This window comes from Mus pahari, chromosome 6, assembly GCF_900095145.1.
Source record: "Mus pahari chromosome 6, PAHARI_EIJ_v1.1, whole genome shotgun sequence".
Lineage (NCBI taxonomy): Eukaryota > Metazoa > Chordata > Mammalia > Rodentia > Muridae > Mus > Mus pahari.
This window is the reverse complement of record NC_034595.1, coordinates 48857594-48875748: the sequence shown is the minus strand read 5'-3', so window position 1 is coordinate 48875748 and position 18155 is coordinate 48857594. Positions and strand designations below refer to the sequence as shown.

The 18155-nt window shown below is 41.6% G+C and overlaps 1 protein-coding gene across 4 annotated transcripts in view; it reads right to left on the bottom strand.

The window, feature by feature from the left end:
* The window catches only part of Nfia (nuclear factor I A), a 348990-nt gene that overhangs the window by 325543 nt on the left and 5292 nt on the right, over nt 1-18155 (bottom strand). For 2 of the 4 annotated variants that reach the window (XM_021199452.2, XM_021199454.2), the window contains exons 1-2: nt 17746-18116; nt 12099-12630 (exon numbers count right to left, since the gene is read on the bottom strand). In XM_021199452.2, the coding sequence (XP_021055111.1) occupies nt 12099-12630; nt 17746-17772 (559 nt within the window). In that variant the 5' untranslated portion in view covers nt 17773-18116. Of the gene's footprint in view, nt 1-12098; nt 12631-17745; nt 18117-18155 lie in introns of those variants that run through there. The other 2 variants (XM_029539940.1, XM_021199453.2) reach the window with 1 other exon arrangement.

The following is an 18155-nucleotide window of genomic DNA, read 5'->3' as shown; positions in this document are numbered from 1 at the left end:
AAGGAAGGAAGGAAGGAAGGAAGGAAGGAAGGAAGGAAGGAAGGAAGGAAGGCAGGAAGGCAGGCAGGCAGGCAGGCAGGCAGGCAGGCTATGTCTCAGTGTTCAGTGGCTCGCTCTAGAGAAAACATCATAGTGGTCAACTTCTAAGAAACAAAGCTTGGGCTCCTCTTTCGGAACATTTACACAGACATTTCTGACACAAAAGATTCTTGAACACATAATAGAAATACAGTCAAATGTTACAACCCTCAATATGCAGCATTTATCTTATTTTTAAAAAAGAAACACAGGGGCCAATGAGATAGCTCCATTCCTAATGGTGCTAAGCAGGCAAACCAGGTGAGCTGAGCTCCTTCCCTGGAACCCACATAAAGGTGGAAAGAGCAAAGTAACTCCACAAAGTTGTTTTCTCTCTCTCCCTCTCTCTCTCTCCCTCTCTCTCTTCCCCTCCCTCCACATGCACACATGCACATACATACACGCGCACACACACAGGTATATACACAAACATACCATGGCATGCGCCCTCCCCCAACATCCCCATCATGCAAACATAGACATGTCCACACAATTTTTTTTTAATTAAAACAACTGGTTCTACAAATGTTTAAAGACTCCACACAGTCTATTAATTAGGAAGACCCTAGTGTAAAATTACCAAAATCTTTGAAATCTTAATGTCTGAAGAAATTACACCTAAGATAAGAAAGTTGTTGCATGGTATGTTCTTCTATCTTGGGAACCACGCAGAGACCATAAGAATGGATGTTTGATAACTCAATGGCCAGCCCCATGGTAAAATCTGTCAAGAGAGGCAGCCAAACTGACCTCGCTAGGCAGTGTCAGCCAGCGCATCGCTGGAATGCAGCTGCTGTCTGATTCATACAGAATCTTCCATCACAGAGCTTCTGGGAAGCAAGAGCTTCAGTTCTCTGCCTATAAAATAAAGTCCCAGGTCTCTGAGTTTTCTTCAAGGTAAGAAAACAAAATTAATACCAACACAGATGGCATTCTGGATGGTTTCTTACTACATATTTTAAGTTTTTAAATAAACAATGGATTTCAAGATTTTCTTGAGAGCCTTGGAGAGCATTTCTTGTTGTTTTTTTTTTTTTTTTGTACTATCATAAATTCAGAAGCAGAGCTTAGAACTTGACGTGCTGTTGATATCTCAGAGATAAAAAAGAACCTACAGAAGAGCAATAGACTAACCATCATCCATGGGTCAAGTTCCTCAACCTGCTTCCTACTATATACAGGCAATTACAAGAACTCTTCAACTCAGATGTTAAGGTTTAAGTGGAGCGCCAGTAAGGTAAATACATAAGAAAATACCAAATAAATATCGCATCTAAAGAACACAAGCATGGGATCTGAAAGACTTGGCTTAAATGCTGGCTCTCTTCTTTCCGAATCGTCTGACTTGAGTGTGTTCTGCCCCTGTGGCCTGACTAGGGCAGTCAGTCTCCTGGGCACATCTATCCTCCAACATACAGCAGGGACAACTCACCCAAACTGGAAGTCAGAAATGAAACAAAGTAAAGACAAACAAGCTCATGTAAAAATCAAAGAAACCCATATCCACAATGGGTAAAACTTCACCAAGCCACGGTTCCCAAATATACAAAGCTCTCTGGCTGCCCCGTGTTTTGTGAAGGAAGGCTCTACAGCAAAACAAGAGAAAGCCCGTGTGCTCGCCTGCAAACTAAGTGACCAGGTGGACTCCGTGGTGCTGTCTCCTCTGGCCCTCTACACTCTGCCTGCCCCGCAAGTCAGCTGGCTAAGGACCCTGCGGTACTCCCTTGTCACTCTGTACCCAGTCACCTCCCAAGCTCAACTGGAAATGAAGCCAGAGCTAGGCACAGCCAGTCTCCACAGAGGAAAACTCAAAATGTCTCCCTTTGAAGAATCACCAAGCTTTTGTTTGAAACCTCTGACCTTTCTAGAGAAATCAGCCACAGTAGTTTAAAAATGTAGGTGGCATAAGGACAAAGCATGCCATTTATCCACTTTGGGTGGTTTTCATCTTTTCTGAGAGATACACATCTTTAGAACAATTATGTCTTTCACTGTAACATTTCAGCCAAAAAAATACTCACAAAAAACATATGTGTGTATATATATTACACATAACCTTACATATAATATGTATTCTGAACTTGGTAAGATGTTATATTTTAAAAATTATTACCCCTACCTCATCTTATTAAATCTCTAAAAAGGTAAAAATTTTAAAACATAAAAAAATAATTCATTAAAAAAAGTAAACATGGTAATTGTTTTAAATATGCTATTAGTGTGTGTGTGTGTATGTGTGTGTGTGAGAGAGAGAGAGAAAGAGAGAGAGAGAGAGAGAGAGAGAGAGAGAGAGAGAGAGAGAGCGAGCATGACATGAGGGAGCACACTGCTGTGGCACAGGTGTAGAGGTCAGGGGACAACTTTGTGGAGTCAGTTCTCCATGAATGTTCCAGGGATCAAATGCATGTCACCAGACTGTGAGCTAACTCGCCAGCCCAGAGTGCTATACTTTCGATTCAGAAGGGTGATGGTAGTTATTTTCAAAGGTACATTAAGAATAAATTCTAATAAAAACTCCTTGTCACTTATTGATAGGTCATAAAAGCCCTAAAATGACTGTCTTCGCTTGCAGACACACATGGTATGCCTGTCGCACAGCATGGGAACTACGATATAAAACAGAAACCTCTCTACCATTTACAAAAAGAGAAGAGAGGCCACTGACTAAATGAATCCAACAGCAATTTCAGGAACTCACTAAGCTTACAGGATACACGCCCACACAAAAGTCCTTGTCACAGTCCTACAAACACACAAGCATTTTTCATGCAAACAACTTGGCGGCCAAATTCTCACCTAGAATCCTTGGTCACACACTTTAATCTTAAATAAGTCAATACTGCAAACATACTCTTGAGTCCATCATTTCAAGACTCTTAAAAACATACTATTAGAAATGAAACCCGTTAGCATATGACAGACATGATGGCCAACCACTCAGTCCTAGTACTCAGGAGGCTGAGGCACGCTCATCTGAGCTCCAGGCTAGCCTAGTCTACACAGCCAGTTCCAGGACAGCACAAGGAAACCTTGTCTCAAAAATAAAATAAATAAATAAATAAATAAAGCCCAAACACCAAAAGCCAAAGAACAAAAACAAAACAAATAAACAAAAAGAAACAAAAAAGAAATAAAAGCATCAGCATAAAGGATATCTGTGATGTTTAATGCTAATAATGTGCTATTATAACAGAACCCACACAATGGTACAATAGTGAGCTGCAGAGGTAAACGTGCAGACGCACCACACCTTATATTCTATAGCAAACTTTGATGGGACCCTACCCCACACTCATTTAGAATGTCCCACAGTGGCACAGAGAAGAGTGCCAGGTCACTTCAGCTCCTCTGTCCTGTCTATGGCCTTCTTTTAAACTGGCTTCTTCTACAATCAACACTTTCATAAAACTTGGCGAGAGTTTGTCACCCTGAGGCCTTTTATGTCAGCTCCTTTGCATGTCAATAGAAGATTTGAGAGTGACACTATAGAATCCTGTATGTACAATAATCGTTCTGTGCAGGAGCTTAAACTTAGGTAAGTAATCCCTTTAAGATTAAAATATACATAACTGTAAATGCCTCCAGCAGGAAAAGACACCCACTCATCAACATAGGTGAGATGGCTTCAAATTTATGATACTAAGAAATTTGTCCCTGATTTTTGAAAAGAGAGCAAATACTGACACTGTAATTCTACTTTCCCTGTTATTTTCCAGCAAATACCATTTCCCTGGGAATATGTGGATATTCCCATCCGGAACAAGCTGTGTGACTTACTGTCGATATTCTCCAATAGCGTGATAATAATATGCTACCCAGTCCTGGGCTAGCAAGACTGCAGAACAGAATAAAGTCACCCAGACAACAGCATCAAGAACAGCAGCCTAGCATGGCAGGTGCTTCAGTTTCACAGAATTCTTAAAAATAGCCCCCTCCTCTCTTTCTTGACCGTTTGAGAGAGGACCTAGTTCTATTGCCCAAGCTAGCAAACCCCTTGCCTCAGCCTAAAGAATGCAGAGATAACAGGACTGATTTTCCATACCCAGCCTAGTAATTATCTTTTTAATTTATAGAGTATTTCAAGCTAGGCATGATGACACACACTTTTAATCCCAGCACTTGGGAGTCAGAGGCAGCCAGATCTCTGTGCCTTCAGCCTTGTCTAAATCAACAAGTCCTAGGGCAGTCGGGGCTACAGAGTGAGACCCTATCTCATAGGAAAAAAGTGATATTTCTGTTTTATTTAATAAAAGTTCAAGTCAGTAGCTGATTTAAATACACCTTAGAAGAATTAATGCATTCAAATAAACCAGTGTGTTTTAAATTGTAGTGGTGGGTCTTTTTATTCTATTTACAGTGGTAAAATTCGCATTGTGTGGGTTTTAGGTTTTACATTGCAGTCATTAAGAACTAATCTTGGCTGGGCATGGCATTACATGCCTTTAATCCCTGGGTCTACAGAATGAGTTCCAGGACAGCCAGGGCTACACAGGTAAACCTGTCTCAAAAAAAAAAAAAAAAAAAAAAAAAGTGTTCTCTGAGCCTGAAAAAAAAAAAAACTTGTATAAATTTCAAAAATTAAAATAAGGGCATTAAAATCAATCATCTGTTTTCATATTTTTCTATTTTAATTTTTAAAAATTAAGGTAATAAAATTCCTTTTATGGAACACGATTTTTGCTTTCTTTTATATTACTGACATAAAACCAAAGGCAAATTTCAAAGCAAAACAATTTTTTTAATTTTAAAATTAAGTCATTAGAGGTTTAAAATATTATTCCCTGTACATATGTATGTCAAATTTGCATATATGTGTTAAAATTAATTTTTAGGTACTATTTGGTTTAATATTCAATGTCATCTGAAAGTATCTAGAACTCATTAATCTAACTGTATCTTTAAAAAATTATTTTAAACCTGTTTCAAAATACATCTATTCACTTCACCATTCTAAAAGCAACTTATTTCTTAATAAGTCACTCCAGAATTTTAACCCTAACGCTGACAAGAGACCATTTTCCTCCTAACCAACTTAGTCTCTTCTATGGCTAAGACTTGAACTGTTGAGGAAATTATCTCCACGAAAAGGTTTAGCCTTTGACAGTCTTGCTGTGTGACACTGCTTAAATGGAGCCTGTTACAAAAACACAAGCTATGAAGATGGTCTAAGGTGGGTTTTAAAATAATAATTTTTGAATCAGCAGACCTGCCTGGCTGTCACTCTGAGCAAGTGATGCTGCTGCAGGCTGCTCTTCTGAATTTTGTCACTTACGATACCAATGTGAGGAAAGAGTTAAAGGGGAGAAGAAGGAGGGAAGGAAAAGAAAAGAAAGAGCGAGGGTTGGGAGTAGTCTGAGGTAGGCCGCTAGCCTAGAAATGTGGGGATGCGCAACAGTGGAAAAATAAAATGAAGTTTAAAAGAGCAAGCTAAGTATAAGATGAACTCCGTCTAGTGTCGGCGGTGGCTCAGACATGGCTAAGCTCTTCCTTTCCTTTGGGCTCCTTATCTGTATTCCCAGTTGATGTGGGTTGCAAAGATCTACCACCAGGTTAGGTGTTTGAAAGATATAAAAAGACGTAAAAGTCAATGTAAACTTCTCAAAGATGTTCAAGTAATTCTACTCCAATGCACAGTCACCATGACCTTCCTAATCATTGCTGGGCTAACAACACGTTACACAGCTCAAAGGAGATCAAAACGCAGTAAGGCACATAGACCGGAAGGGCTGCTTTCCTTTATTGTGTGTCTTATGTAGTTTCTTTTGCACACAGAACAGCAAGAGTGTTTTCTGCTGTAGAGTTGCTGCCTTTACCATTTGCTGGACTTATCACTCTGCCTCCAAACCCATGTTTATTTAACTAGAACAGTGTTGGGAGGACTAATTCCATTAGCTAAAACACTGCAGTAACCATAACAAAAAAATGAATGTGTTCTCTGATATGGGGTGTGGGGGACAAAAGGGGAAACGTCACTTCTATTTAAGTAGAAGTGAGAAAATCCTGTTGAGTTCCGAGACATCGGAGTCTGGATCTAAGATGTGTGGGCTGCCATTACATCAGAGAGAGAACACACACACACACAAACACACACAGAGAGAGAGAGAGAGAGAGAGAGAGAGAGAGACCAGCCAGCCCGAATTGTGAGTTACATGATGCAAATCAACAGACAACAGAAGCATGTCTACAGTATCCTTGCCACGCTCTGACTCCTAGAGACCCTAACTGGATGCTTAAATTCCAGAAGAAGTCTTTGTAAAACATTGCTTTCTGAAGTTTTGAACTGAACCTTCTGAAGCTACAAGTAGCAGTTTTGTCTCAAATTATTTATATAAAAGAAAAAAAGAGTAGAATTATGCATGATAAACTTCTTCACTTGAAATCCTCCTGCCTGAGATGCTTTGCATCGCTTCATAGGCCAAAATGCCTTCAGAGTATATCCACTTGCCATTCAGTCTATGGTTTTACATTTCCCTTAACAATGCATGCCTGTTTTCCTCCTCCACCTGCCTTCCTTCTCTTCTCCCCCATCCCACAAGGATTTACAATTTATATTTTTTAAATGTAAGTTCTCACCTCTAAATAACAATAGAGAAATTACTGAAGGAATGGTACAAAATTAGATATTAGCATATTCGCATTTTTTTCCTTCCCTCGTAACCCTCAGTACTGTTTCAACAACCTATATTGACATTTAGGAGCGGTTGCTTCTGTGAGAGATTTAAAAACCCGACAGGCTGTTCTGTATCCTCTGGAAGCAGCTCCAGGCCCTAACCCAGTCCTACTGTGTACAGCACTGACCACAACAAAAGCTGTGGTTTCTCCCACACTAGCCTTAAATAGGTTTAAATTAATGCTATTCATCACAGGGTGGGAAGGAAGACAGGCAAACCATGCCAATAGCATTGGGAAACTTTCTAACCAACACAGTCAAACCTCTTAGCCATAAACAAGCTGACCTCCATTCAAAGGCTTCCTCCCAACCAACTTTGCTCCCTGTTCCTGTGAGAGCGCTGCCTTTGAACTTCCATCTTTTTTTACTATGTCCTAAGCATCGGATTTTGTTACTACATTCAAGGAAAAGGATATTGTTACTATTCTCAGGTTACTGCAGAGCCCACTTAGAGCTCTAAAAGTCATATTTAATCTCAAGTTTGCTAGTTGCTAAAACTACCTTTGTGTAATAAAGAGATAAAACTGCACACGTGTATCAATAATTTACAATGTATTCATAAAAGAAAATTTCGACCATGAATTCGGCTTAAGGTCAGGATTGGAATTTGGGACACAGGACAACGACTCTCTTAATTTTAATTATCACTGTATATTAATTAGTTCTATCCCTTCATTTTCAAACATACTCTATCATCACAAATCACAGGAACTATGTGCACAAGTTTCTGCAGGGAGTTAAGCTGCTTAAGAAGTTTAATTATATATGTACAGCCTTAGTCTTGGATATAAACACATATTTGCATCCCATATACACATATACTTGCCAGCAGAATATGCTGAATATGTTAGAAATGCAACCCCTCTAACAAATGTGCTAAGTCACCTAGAAGGCGGGGCATTGTAAAAGTTAATTTGACATAGAATCATAAAATATAACAAAATAATATGACTTGCTTTTAATGTTTAAAATTATTTTCTATGCACCATAACCTTATGTGTAATTATTCCACACTTAAAATAGCATCTTTTGAATACTACTGAAATCATTGCTACTGCTTAAGCAGCACTCTGGGTACAGCCTGGGTGTGCACACATGCACACAAAGCACACACTCACAGGCACTCCCCATCTTACACCTGCTCTCAAGCAGTAGGAAGTGAATTCTCAATCTGTCAACATAACCATCTGGTCTATCTGCATATCATGGTTTTCTCTAGTACTATATGAAGGAATGGCAGTCACGAGGCCAAACTAAAACCAACATGCACCTGAATGGGAATAGCTCCTCTTTTGGAGCTGAAATGGAAACACGTGGCTCATCATAGACAGACTAGCATAGTTCCAACTTAAAATGAATGTTACTGAGAGCATGAGCAGAGGAACAGTTAGGTACAGGGGATGCGGGGATGAGTAATCCAGTCCTGCAGGTTACAGGATGGGTACCAAGCTGCTGGGATATTCAAAGAGCTCTTCCTGTGAAGGAGGAAACATAACAACCAACCAGTAGCCACTGTACTGAAAGGTTCCACGGCAGAAGTGTTCACTTTCCATCTTAAAACGCACACGTACTTCCACCACCATTGGGACAGCATCGGTCCCTTTGTCGTTGGCTAATTAGCAGTTGGAGAAATTTGCTGACAATTTCGGACACTTAATCTTTCCAAGTGGATTTTTGAGAGATCTAAAAAAAAATGCTTGCAATCTTAGAAAAGTCCTCACCTTTAAAAAGTGACAGTGGCTCAGTGGGCTTCAGCTTTGGGCCACTGCCACCCACAAATTAGCAAGGGCCTCTGTCGAAGTAAACATAATTCCATTTGTTTAATTGTAGATTTTAAGTGTTACAAGAGTACCTCAGAGCTGCTTCTCTATCCCACATCAGGTAGTGTCAGACATAAACAGTGATTATCACTTTATGTCATAAACAAAGTGATCTACCTCTGTCCGCGAAAGAAATTCTTTTAAAAGTCCAACCTCTAGGCAAAATTTAACTAACTTACCAGAACCCTTACAATATGATTACATTTCCAGAGTTATATAGGAACTGTTTCAAAAAAGAAAAAAGAAAGAGAGAGAGAAAGAAAGGAAGGAAGGAAAGAAAGAAAGAAAAAACTCTCCAGAAAGTTCTCGGTTGAGTGCCTACTAATGAACAAAGGTTAACTTTATCTAAAAGGTCAAATGCCTGGTGGCTAAGGTTATGACCTTAACAACTTAAATTGTGACCTTGCCACGTGCCGGGTATATTGTAGATTCTGATACAGATCATCTGGTAAAAGCTGGTCATAAATTAGCTTTACTGTTACGCGCCCACAAAGGAAACCATTTGCCATGATGCCATAATACCACCAAGTTGTCATATGAGACATGGGAAAGACAATGCAAACAAAGACCAAATTAAAGACATAAAGTGGCTTTGTTATTTTATAGACTGAACAAGATGAAAGTCTCGGGCTCATGGACTCACTTGCTTTCACTCGACTTTTTACTGTATATCTGCCACAAAAGTCACACAGTTCTAATACCAGCAGATTTAGGGATTTAGTCAATGTATTGGCTTTTATCATCTCTAAGCCTTAAGAAAAAAAAAAATCACCTCTGCTTTTAACAAATATTTGATTATGCATTTGCTTCCAGTATTCACATTTTAATGTTTTCACCAAAATTTAAAAAACAAAAACAAAAAAAACAAAAAACAACCAGCCAGGGCATGAAGTTATAATCAATATGCATATTTTAAAAGAAAAAAATCTCAATTTGGTGACTATGTAGAGGAGAACAGGCATTCTGGGAAGGAAAAAGAACATTTTCAAAGAGATGAAAATAAAAATGCATTACAGGTGCAAAGGCCACGATGGTTTTGGCATAGATTGGGCAGTGCGCTTCAGAGTCTCTGCTTCTTGCCAGTACTGGCAAGTTCTCAAAACTTTTAAGGAGGTAAAAACATTGTTTAGTGTTTACAAATCTTCAGCAATTTAACAGATGCTTGTCAAGGCAGCTGTACATAGGTTGACCAATCTACCTCAGTGGCAGCTTCTCTTCCACAAATAAGAGATCTCAGAATATCTTAAGTCAGATCAGAGATGTATTCTGATGAGAGGCCTTTACTACTTTCTTTTTGCAAGGCCCCTGTTGCCGGCACACGGACAGCCATTACGGTGGTGCTCTGGAAACCAATGGCCTGGCATTTGGCTGGTATTCAGGAGGGATTCTGGGATACATGAGGAGCACCAAACCGAAGGTAGTCTGATCCATGTGGCTGTCAATAAATCTTTCATAAGCTGTAAGAATGCGAACCTTCCTAAGCAACCTCCCAAATGGCATTACGGCAGCATCCTTCCTTCGGGCATCGTACCAGCTAAACAACTGGGTTAGCTTAAGGAAGTACTGGCACAGTAATGACCCACCAACAGAGAAAGGTGAACCAGAGAATGGGAAGAGCGAGACAGCTAAATGTCTTTAAAGGTAGTTTCCCTGAGATTCTCAGAGAAATTCTTAACTTAAAAGCCCAGAGTAGGTCTTACTCAAACTGACAGAAACTTCACAGACATTTCCATTTAGTTCTTTTCTGTAGGAAGTACACACACACACACACACACCCATGCTACATCAGTCATTGGCATTCTCAAGTTTCTAAGTTGCCCAATTAGAACATTCACTATTATTAATTAAGTCTTTTCTTAAATAGGTAGAGATAAACGCCCAATGTAAAGATTATGCTAAGAAAGCACTGGGAACACCCTCAGGCACTTAGCACATACAAATAATGAACAAAAAAGACGACAAAAATCCTTTAACTTTGCTTTTATATAGACAAGAAAAATGAGCAGCACAGTCAAGGAGGGTTAAGGAAAGGCCACTTGTTCCTGTTTAAAAGTTCTGCTGCCTAGAACTGGCTAAAGCAACAGGCATGCCTTATGATCAAGTATATATTTTCAAAAGCCCAAATATTTGAAACATTTTCAGAGCACATCCTCTGAAATACACATCTAGACCCTGCCAACACAACACAAATGATGATGTGACGTGCTTGCAAAGTCAATTTCTCCAGTTTCTTATGTAAGGACAGATGGGTAACAAAAGTTCTCTTTCTAAATCATACATTGAAAAAGACAGAGAGTGGAATGTTAGCCGATTTCCTTGAAAGTTAATTTATTTTTTTCGATTTTAAGAATCTTTTGAGAAATAGTGCCGACTTTGCAGGTGGTATCTTTTTCTTTTCATTATGGGGTGAAAAAAAAAAGTGTGTGTCTGGGTGTGTATGTGTATTCACAATAAAGAGAGAGAAACAGGGGCAGAGACCCACAGAGAAAGAGACAGACAGAGACAGAGAGACAATGAGCGCCCCTAAATGAATCACTGGTTGGATTCCACAACGTTCTTTCTCCCATCTGGCTTAAGCAACCGCCATGAAGGCAATCTAGCAAGACTGATATGTACATATAAAAAGTCAACAAGTTACACAAGACCTGAGCTCTCACGTAACACAATGAGCCTTTGTCTAGAACAAGACGAAAAGAACAAAGTGAAGCTGCACCATTTCACCCAGCTCCCAACAGTTGACTCCTGAACACTCTTCCAAATTCTGAAGCGTGCTCCGGAAAAGACATGTCTCAAAATCAATAGTGAATCTCGGACAAATCAACGTAGGTCGATGGATCAATTACCAATAGCGATTTCTCAAGGCATTCAGACAGGCTATGCCAGCTGGTCACGTTTAATATTAACCCCTCTGTCACTTGCTTAGAATTTAGTTGATTGGTTTCCCTCAGCCATTTGAAAGAACACTGAGAGTTCCAACATACGAGGCTGCTAAGCTTGTATATTAATGTGATTATCTTTCTTTCATAAGCGACCAGCATTTTGACAGTAACCTTACCTCCAACTTCTTACTTGGCAGGGGTTGCAAGAGGCCTCAGAAGGTTGAAAACAGTCCCAACAGAAAAGCAGCTAACAATAACCTAAATGTATTTTAATAAGATCACAATCCAGTTTAAAACCTACTCTTAATTATGAGGGTCATCATGGCCTCTTACCATGACTTGAAAAAAAAAAAAAATATGACCATAACGTTTCATCCATTGAATTCCCAAGACCTCTGACAGCATTACTTACCATAGGTGACCTGAGTGGGAATTCTGAGAGCTTTGCTTTTATACCTGAATGAGGGTGGCACCTCAGACAGGGGCAGCAGGTTATTCAGGCTGTTTTGACTCTGGTGTACCTCCGAAACCTCACTGGCCAGACGCCCTAGGTTTGCGATATGGGGAGGTCGGGAATGGCTCAGCGTTCACAGAGGCCATCAGAAGAGACACACACAAGAAAACAGAAGGGGTTCTTCCCAGTACACTTACCTGCTGCATGTACAAAGTATGCCAAATATAAATCGAGTTCCTTTACGGAGACCCCTATGTGATGGGGCTGGACACAGAGCCCTGGATTCGAGCACTGTGGACTCTTTACAAGGCGCTCGCCATCAGTACTTTCCAGCGGAATACCTTTGAACAAGATCACCATGACGAGGTCCAACCTCCATACTTTATCTGCCTGGCGGAGGCAGTCAATTCTCCGCATCTTGCCTTTCTGGTCAGGGTTGGAAAGAACACAGCACGGTGGTTTTTTCCCTGTAACTGTAAGAACGAAATCCTCTCGGTACTCGGGTCGGATATCTTTCCGTAACTTGGCCAGAAGTCGGGAAGCCCACTTCTGCTTGACCTCGGGCTTCTCACTTAGCAGTTCATCCTTCACGGCCCTCTCCTCTTCTTTCGACATGCGCTTCTCATGTTTTTTGAAGTATTTCCGCTTTCGGGCCTGCAGGTTGAACCATGTGTAGGCGAAGGCGCGGACATGGGGCAGAAGTGCTTCAATGAAAGGATGAAACTCATCCTATGGAAAAGAACAGAGACAAAAATACGAATACGACCAACACAAAATGAGACAACTGGCCTCTGGGACTTGCCCCTAAAGAAATACCTCATTTCAGATGAAATGTGGTCCAAGTATTACATTACCTTTAAAACCATATTAAAATCCCTCAGGACAACCAGGAGAAGGGGCATCTACTCTCCATACCTTTGACTATGATCTGAAAGAAGAGAGTTACTAAGCCCATTTAAACATTTGGGTGCATTCTGTTGTGCGGCCTACTTCCCAAATCCTTCCCACAGCAAGCGCCATGCATCTAAACCTTTATAAAAATATATACTTTTAACCCTATTTCAAGGAGGCCATATCTAATTTTGTCCCAGCCTTGACCTCACCATTTGTAGTACAGCCAGGGCCTGGCCGCCAGATTGGCAAGTCCTAAACACTCAGGTGCCAGTCAATGTTTATGGTCGTCTAGCAGTAAGACCCATCCCTACCGTCAATGAAAACAAAGGCGTCCCCTCTGAAGAGCCCGTGTACACTCTGATCTGCCTCTCACGTATTTTAGTAATATCTTAATTACGTTTCTGAATATTATAGTTACAGATAATTTACCAAAAAAAAAATTAGAAAAAAATGTGTCAGGACTGTACAGAAAAGAAGGGAAGGTTTGGTGTACACTTTGGCTAAAATAAAAGATCTATGCCCAAGAAATCATCACTGAACTATGGGAAGAGAACAAAAAAGGGGGGGGAGCACTAAACAAAGCAAATCCCCATGCTCGGGAGTAACAGGGTACCTCACCGTGACAGGACTCTTGTAACTGAACACATTTAGTGCGCTGATAGGACTGTGGGGTGCCCTCACAGGCAATCAGCCCTACAAAACACATCGCCTCATTTTTAAAAATAATATTTCAGGGTTTTTCCCCCCCATCGGCAAAGAGAAGACTCAAGGAAAACCTTTACAGAGTTCTTTAAAAGTCAGATAATTTGAAGAGAAAATTGAATTTAAAACATTTGAATTTTTTTGCTACCTGATTTGTCTTTAAAAATACGTGACTCCTATGTTGATGCTGGCTGGAAAATTCAAGTATAAAAATTAAAAAAAAAAAAGTTAAACAGTAACATTCACAAATGCTCAGAGAGAACACCCAACTCTTGACTAACCAGAATACACCAATTTTAAATAACGGCTTTCTGCCACAAATGCCCCTCGAGATAAATTATTTACTTTAAAATAAATGAAGATAAGGAAACTAGAGGAACATTTGGTGACTTCTTAAGAAGAGTTAAGGTAGACAAATATAAAATATATTCTTTTTTATGTTTGTCATACCAATCTGCATATATATATTGTTGAGATACAAGAAATTAAAATATCAAGGGCAGTACTAGTACTAAAAAAATTACTAAAATTTTAAACATTCAAATATAAGCTGAAGGTAATATATTTTCATAGTTAAACCTGTTAATTATTTTTATAAATTTCAACCAAGACTGTAAACATTACACATAGCAGGGTTCTTTAAAGTAAGTGTATAATAATATAATGAATATTTAATTGTTATAATAATTGGCCTTTTCCCTCTTTCAGCACAAATTTTAGGCTCCATGGATAAAGTTCATTTTTGAAACTTGGTCTTTTTCAAAATAAGGATTAAAAAAGAAGAAGAAGAAGAAGACGATGAAGTGAGCTTTGGTTAACATGTGTGCATTCTTCAAGTTGGGGAATAAAGAACAAAATACAAGAATTATATTATTCTTTACCATAAACCATTAGCATTTTTTTAAACTGTGTGATGTTTGAGAATCTTTCTTCCTTTGGAAGAAAAGTCGCAGCTTATCCACTAAGGTGCATGCCAAACCACAAAGCTTTAAACATTACCAAATTCTGAGCTCATCCTTGAAATGTTCTAAAACACATAAACTTTATGTGTTTCATATTGACTGACATCCAGATGTATACAGGATATACTAGAGACCATGACTCTGGCACTATGGAAAGAATCCCTGATGTCAACCTTAAACTACACAGAGAGCCTTCTCCAAAAGGAGGTTTTCATTTTGAAGCCTCAGCTCCATTTTATAATGCAAATAGCTCCAAATAATATAGCACAGATATGTGCTAAGGCTTTACCTTATTAACGATAATAAACATGTTAAATAAACATTTGTGGCTATTAGCCCAAAGATATTCCCAAAATACTTCTTAAAAACTGCAAACTGTATCTGTCCACGCTCAGAAGCATTGCGTTCACCTGCCAACCAAATGCCCATAATATCTCTTCATAAAAAAAAAAAAAATCTGAGAATAGGGTCAGCTAGTCATCATGGGCAGTCTATGTCCCCAGTTTTGCATCAGAGGTATTTACAATATATTATTCCCCAAAGGTTTCTAGGATGCAAATAAAAGCACACAGCATCCTCTGTAAGTTTACTCATATGACAATTATACTTAGACAACTTATTAACAGAAATATCTCCCCAAACATCCAAACTTTAAAAAAAAAAAAAGAAAGAAAAAAATTACAGGAAATGTCCAAGGAAAGCATAAATGATTCAGGGGGGTGGGGAGTAGTATGTCCTCATAGATCATGCTGCTGAACAAAACACCATCAACTGTGTAATATTTAAAAATTATTGAAGAGAAAAAAGTAATATTTCACATACATAGCTAGTGAGAATGTTACAGACTACCAGTAAAAAATAAACCTGTGGACCTGCTTCAACGCCGCATTATTCTGAACCAGCATCTAAAATGTGGATCTGTTTGAAAACAGGCCAAGTTTAAGAGTCACAGAATAGTGGTTGTGCTGGAAACTACTTTTTTTTTTCTTTGAAAGGTTTACTCATAAATTTCTGCTGAACTGTCAGTATTTAGGCAGGTACATGAGTTGGTTGTGATAGTCTCATCCTCAATCAAAAGAAGAGGCCTGCCATTCTCAAGGTAAAGCTCCTTCAAAGTGCACACAAGCAGGCTGAGTTTACTCTTTCGGTTAGAGCACATTTATCACCATGCTTACTGGATCTTTTTATTTTTTTAAATGAGCAATAAACGGCCCAAGTTTTTCTTTCTGAAACTGGCTTTAACGTATTATAAATATTCCAGAAAGTTAAATAAATTGTAAATCAACTTTTAAAGACCCTCTCATAAAACAAATGAGCCTTTATTCCCTGTTTATTGTACATTTTCTTCACAAACTGCTACACCAAATAAGCGTTTCTCTTATTGGTGTGAAGGCCCAGTGAATGCGTCAATCAAAGCTGCCAAGTGTGTAGGAGGGGGAACGGGAAAGAAAAAAAAAAAAAAACTTTCTTAACGTGGTAATAACTCAAGAGAAGCTAACTTTGTTAAATACCTGACTCTGCCCGAGGCCTGCATGGATTCGCAGGTATGCTCCTGAAATGCACAACCCCAGACCAGAACTTTTATCTTTTCAAATCTCGCTCGAGAAGACAAGGCTGGGTCCATGAGGGTCTTTCTCGCCATCGCAGCGTACTGGTCTTATCTACAAGTTCTATGTGTTGCAAACTTTTGCCAGCTAGAATTTCAGCCTTCGAATCTCAGCACTCCCACTGCAGACTATAATTCATTCAAATTATCTTACACTTTGCATCTTATCCATATGCAACTGTGAACCCTGCCAGAAGTAGTTGGAGAAGTTTCATTCCATACTTCCACAAGTTACTAAAATAGTAACTTTGGAAGTTGCGGGGGGGGGGTTACTTTTACAATAACTAAAACAACTGCTATCCATTATTAATGTGAGGCCTAAATCCCAAACAGACCATCTCCACATAAAAGATGCATTTAAGAGTCTTCTGAGATCAAATAGCCAGTGTTATTACTGTTAGATACTGCAGTAAGAAAGGAAGTCATATGGGAAATAAATCCAGAATCTACAGCGGAGAGGAAAAGCTACTGATACGTCCAGCCTTCCAAAGTATTCCCGGTAAACCGTTAGCTCCAGCTCATTGAAGGCACACTGGTTAGCAGGGTTTTGAGGGAGTCATGAAGAAACCTTGTGCTCGAAGCATATAACTTCATGTAGGTGATTATTGGCCAGGGTACAATGTTTTAAAGCCATATAAAGACTCGTGCTTAAAGAGAAAAATTAGCGCAAATCACTCTGACTTTATGCCTTTTAGTCAGAGAAAATAAATAATATATTCAAACGGGACCAGATCCGGAGCCGCAAAATAGCAGTGTTTCCTTGCTGCTGGTGCAGACTAGACCGGGAGGGATGGGCTGGGAGGCTCGGGCAGGAGGGGCAGGCGGAGGGGCGCCAGGCCCCACGCTGCGAGTGGGGCTGCAGGGAAAGTTGCCTGGTCCTGCTGGCTGAGCCGCCCGGGGCTTGCCTAGGCGGCGGCGGCGGCGGGGCAGCCGACTCGGGCCCTGGCCGCCGCTCGCCCTCGAGCCGGAGCCCCACTCCGCCCGCAGCGGCCCAGCCCGGCCCGACCCGCGGCCTCGGAGGCTCTGTGGCCTGCGCGGCGTGGGCTCGCCGGACCCCGAAACTTTCGCCTGGGGGTCGCGGGCAGGAGACAAGGACAGCAAGGTCCCGGGCCGGCGCGGGGCGTGCGTCTCCGCAGTCCACGGGCGAAGGCTCGCACCGCCCGCCCGCCGCGTCCCAGGGGCGCTGCCCGGGGCCGGCCCGCAAAGCTGGCACAAAACAAAAGTAAGAGTTCGGGGCGTCGGCGGGGGGCGCGGCGGCGCGGGAGGACTCCGGCAGCCAGGGCGCCTCGGGTGCAGCCGGCGTGCGGGGCTTGCGGGGTTCAGCCGCCCCTCCCTGGAGCGGAGGAATCGCGGGCACCGCGCTCCGCGCCGCAGCCGCCGGAGTCCAGATTGCAGCGTGTCAGGGGCTGCAGCCGCGGACACACGTGCGGGGCGCCCGCAAACCGCGGCGGCACTCCGCAGTCCGGCGCCCCGATATTAATTAACGCATTAATAAGAGGGCGCCATTAGCCATGTGCCCACACAAATGGCCGAGCAGGAGGAATGCACCCGCATGGAAACAAAGTTACTTTCTTAAAGCTGCAGCCCCCCCCCCGCACACGCGCGCGCACACACAGAAACACGCGCAGACACGGCTCCCGCCGAGGCACACGGCCGCCCCGCGCCCCCGCAGCTGCTTACCTGGGTGAGACAGAGCGGAGAATACATAACTGCCGGGCGGCGGGGGGTGCGTGCACGTCTGTGTGCGGGCTGGAGGTGTGCGTGAGTGTGGGTGCGAGAGGGAGAGAGAGGAGGAGAGAGCTAGGAGATGGGGGGGGGGAGGAAAAAAAAATCAAGCCTGCTTCTTGCGTTCACATTTCCAACTCGGCTCAACTGCAGCAGCCAGCGCTCTTGCCGCTCCACGCGCTGAACTTTAACCCCGCCTAGAGTTTCCCTACACTCCACTATACTGTCTACTGTACGCGGGCGTTAAAGGCATAGCGCACCCTTTCCCGCTCCCGCGCCGGCCGGCCGGGTGCCCGCGAGCTGCCCGCGCGCCCGCCTGCGCCGCCTTCTGCACCGCACCGCACGGCCGCCGCCCGCCCGCCCGC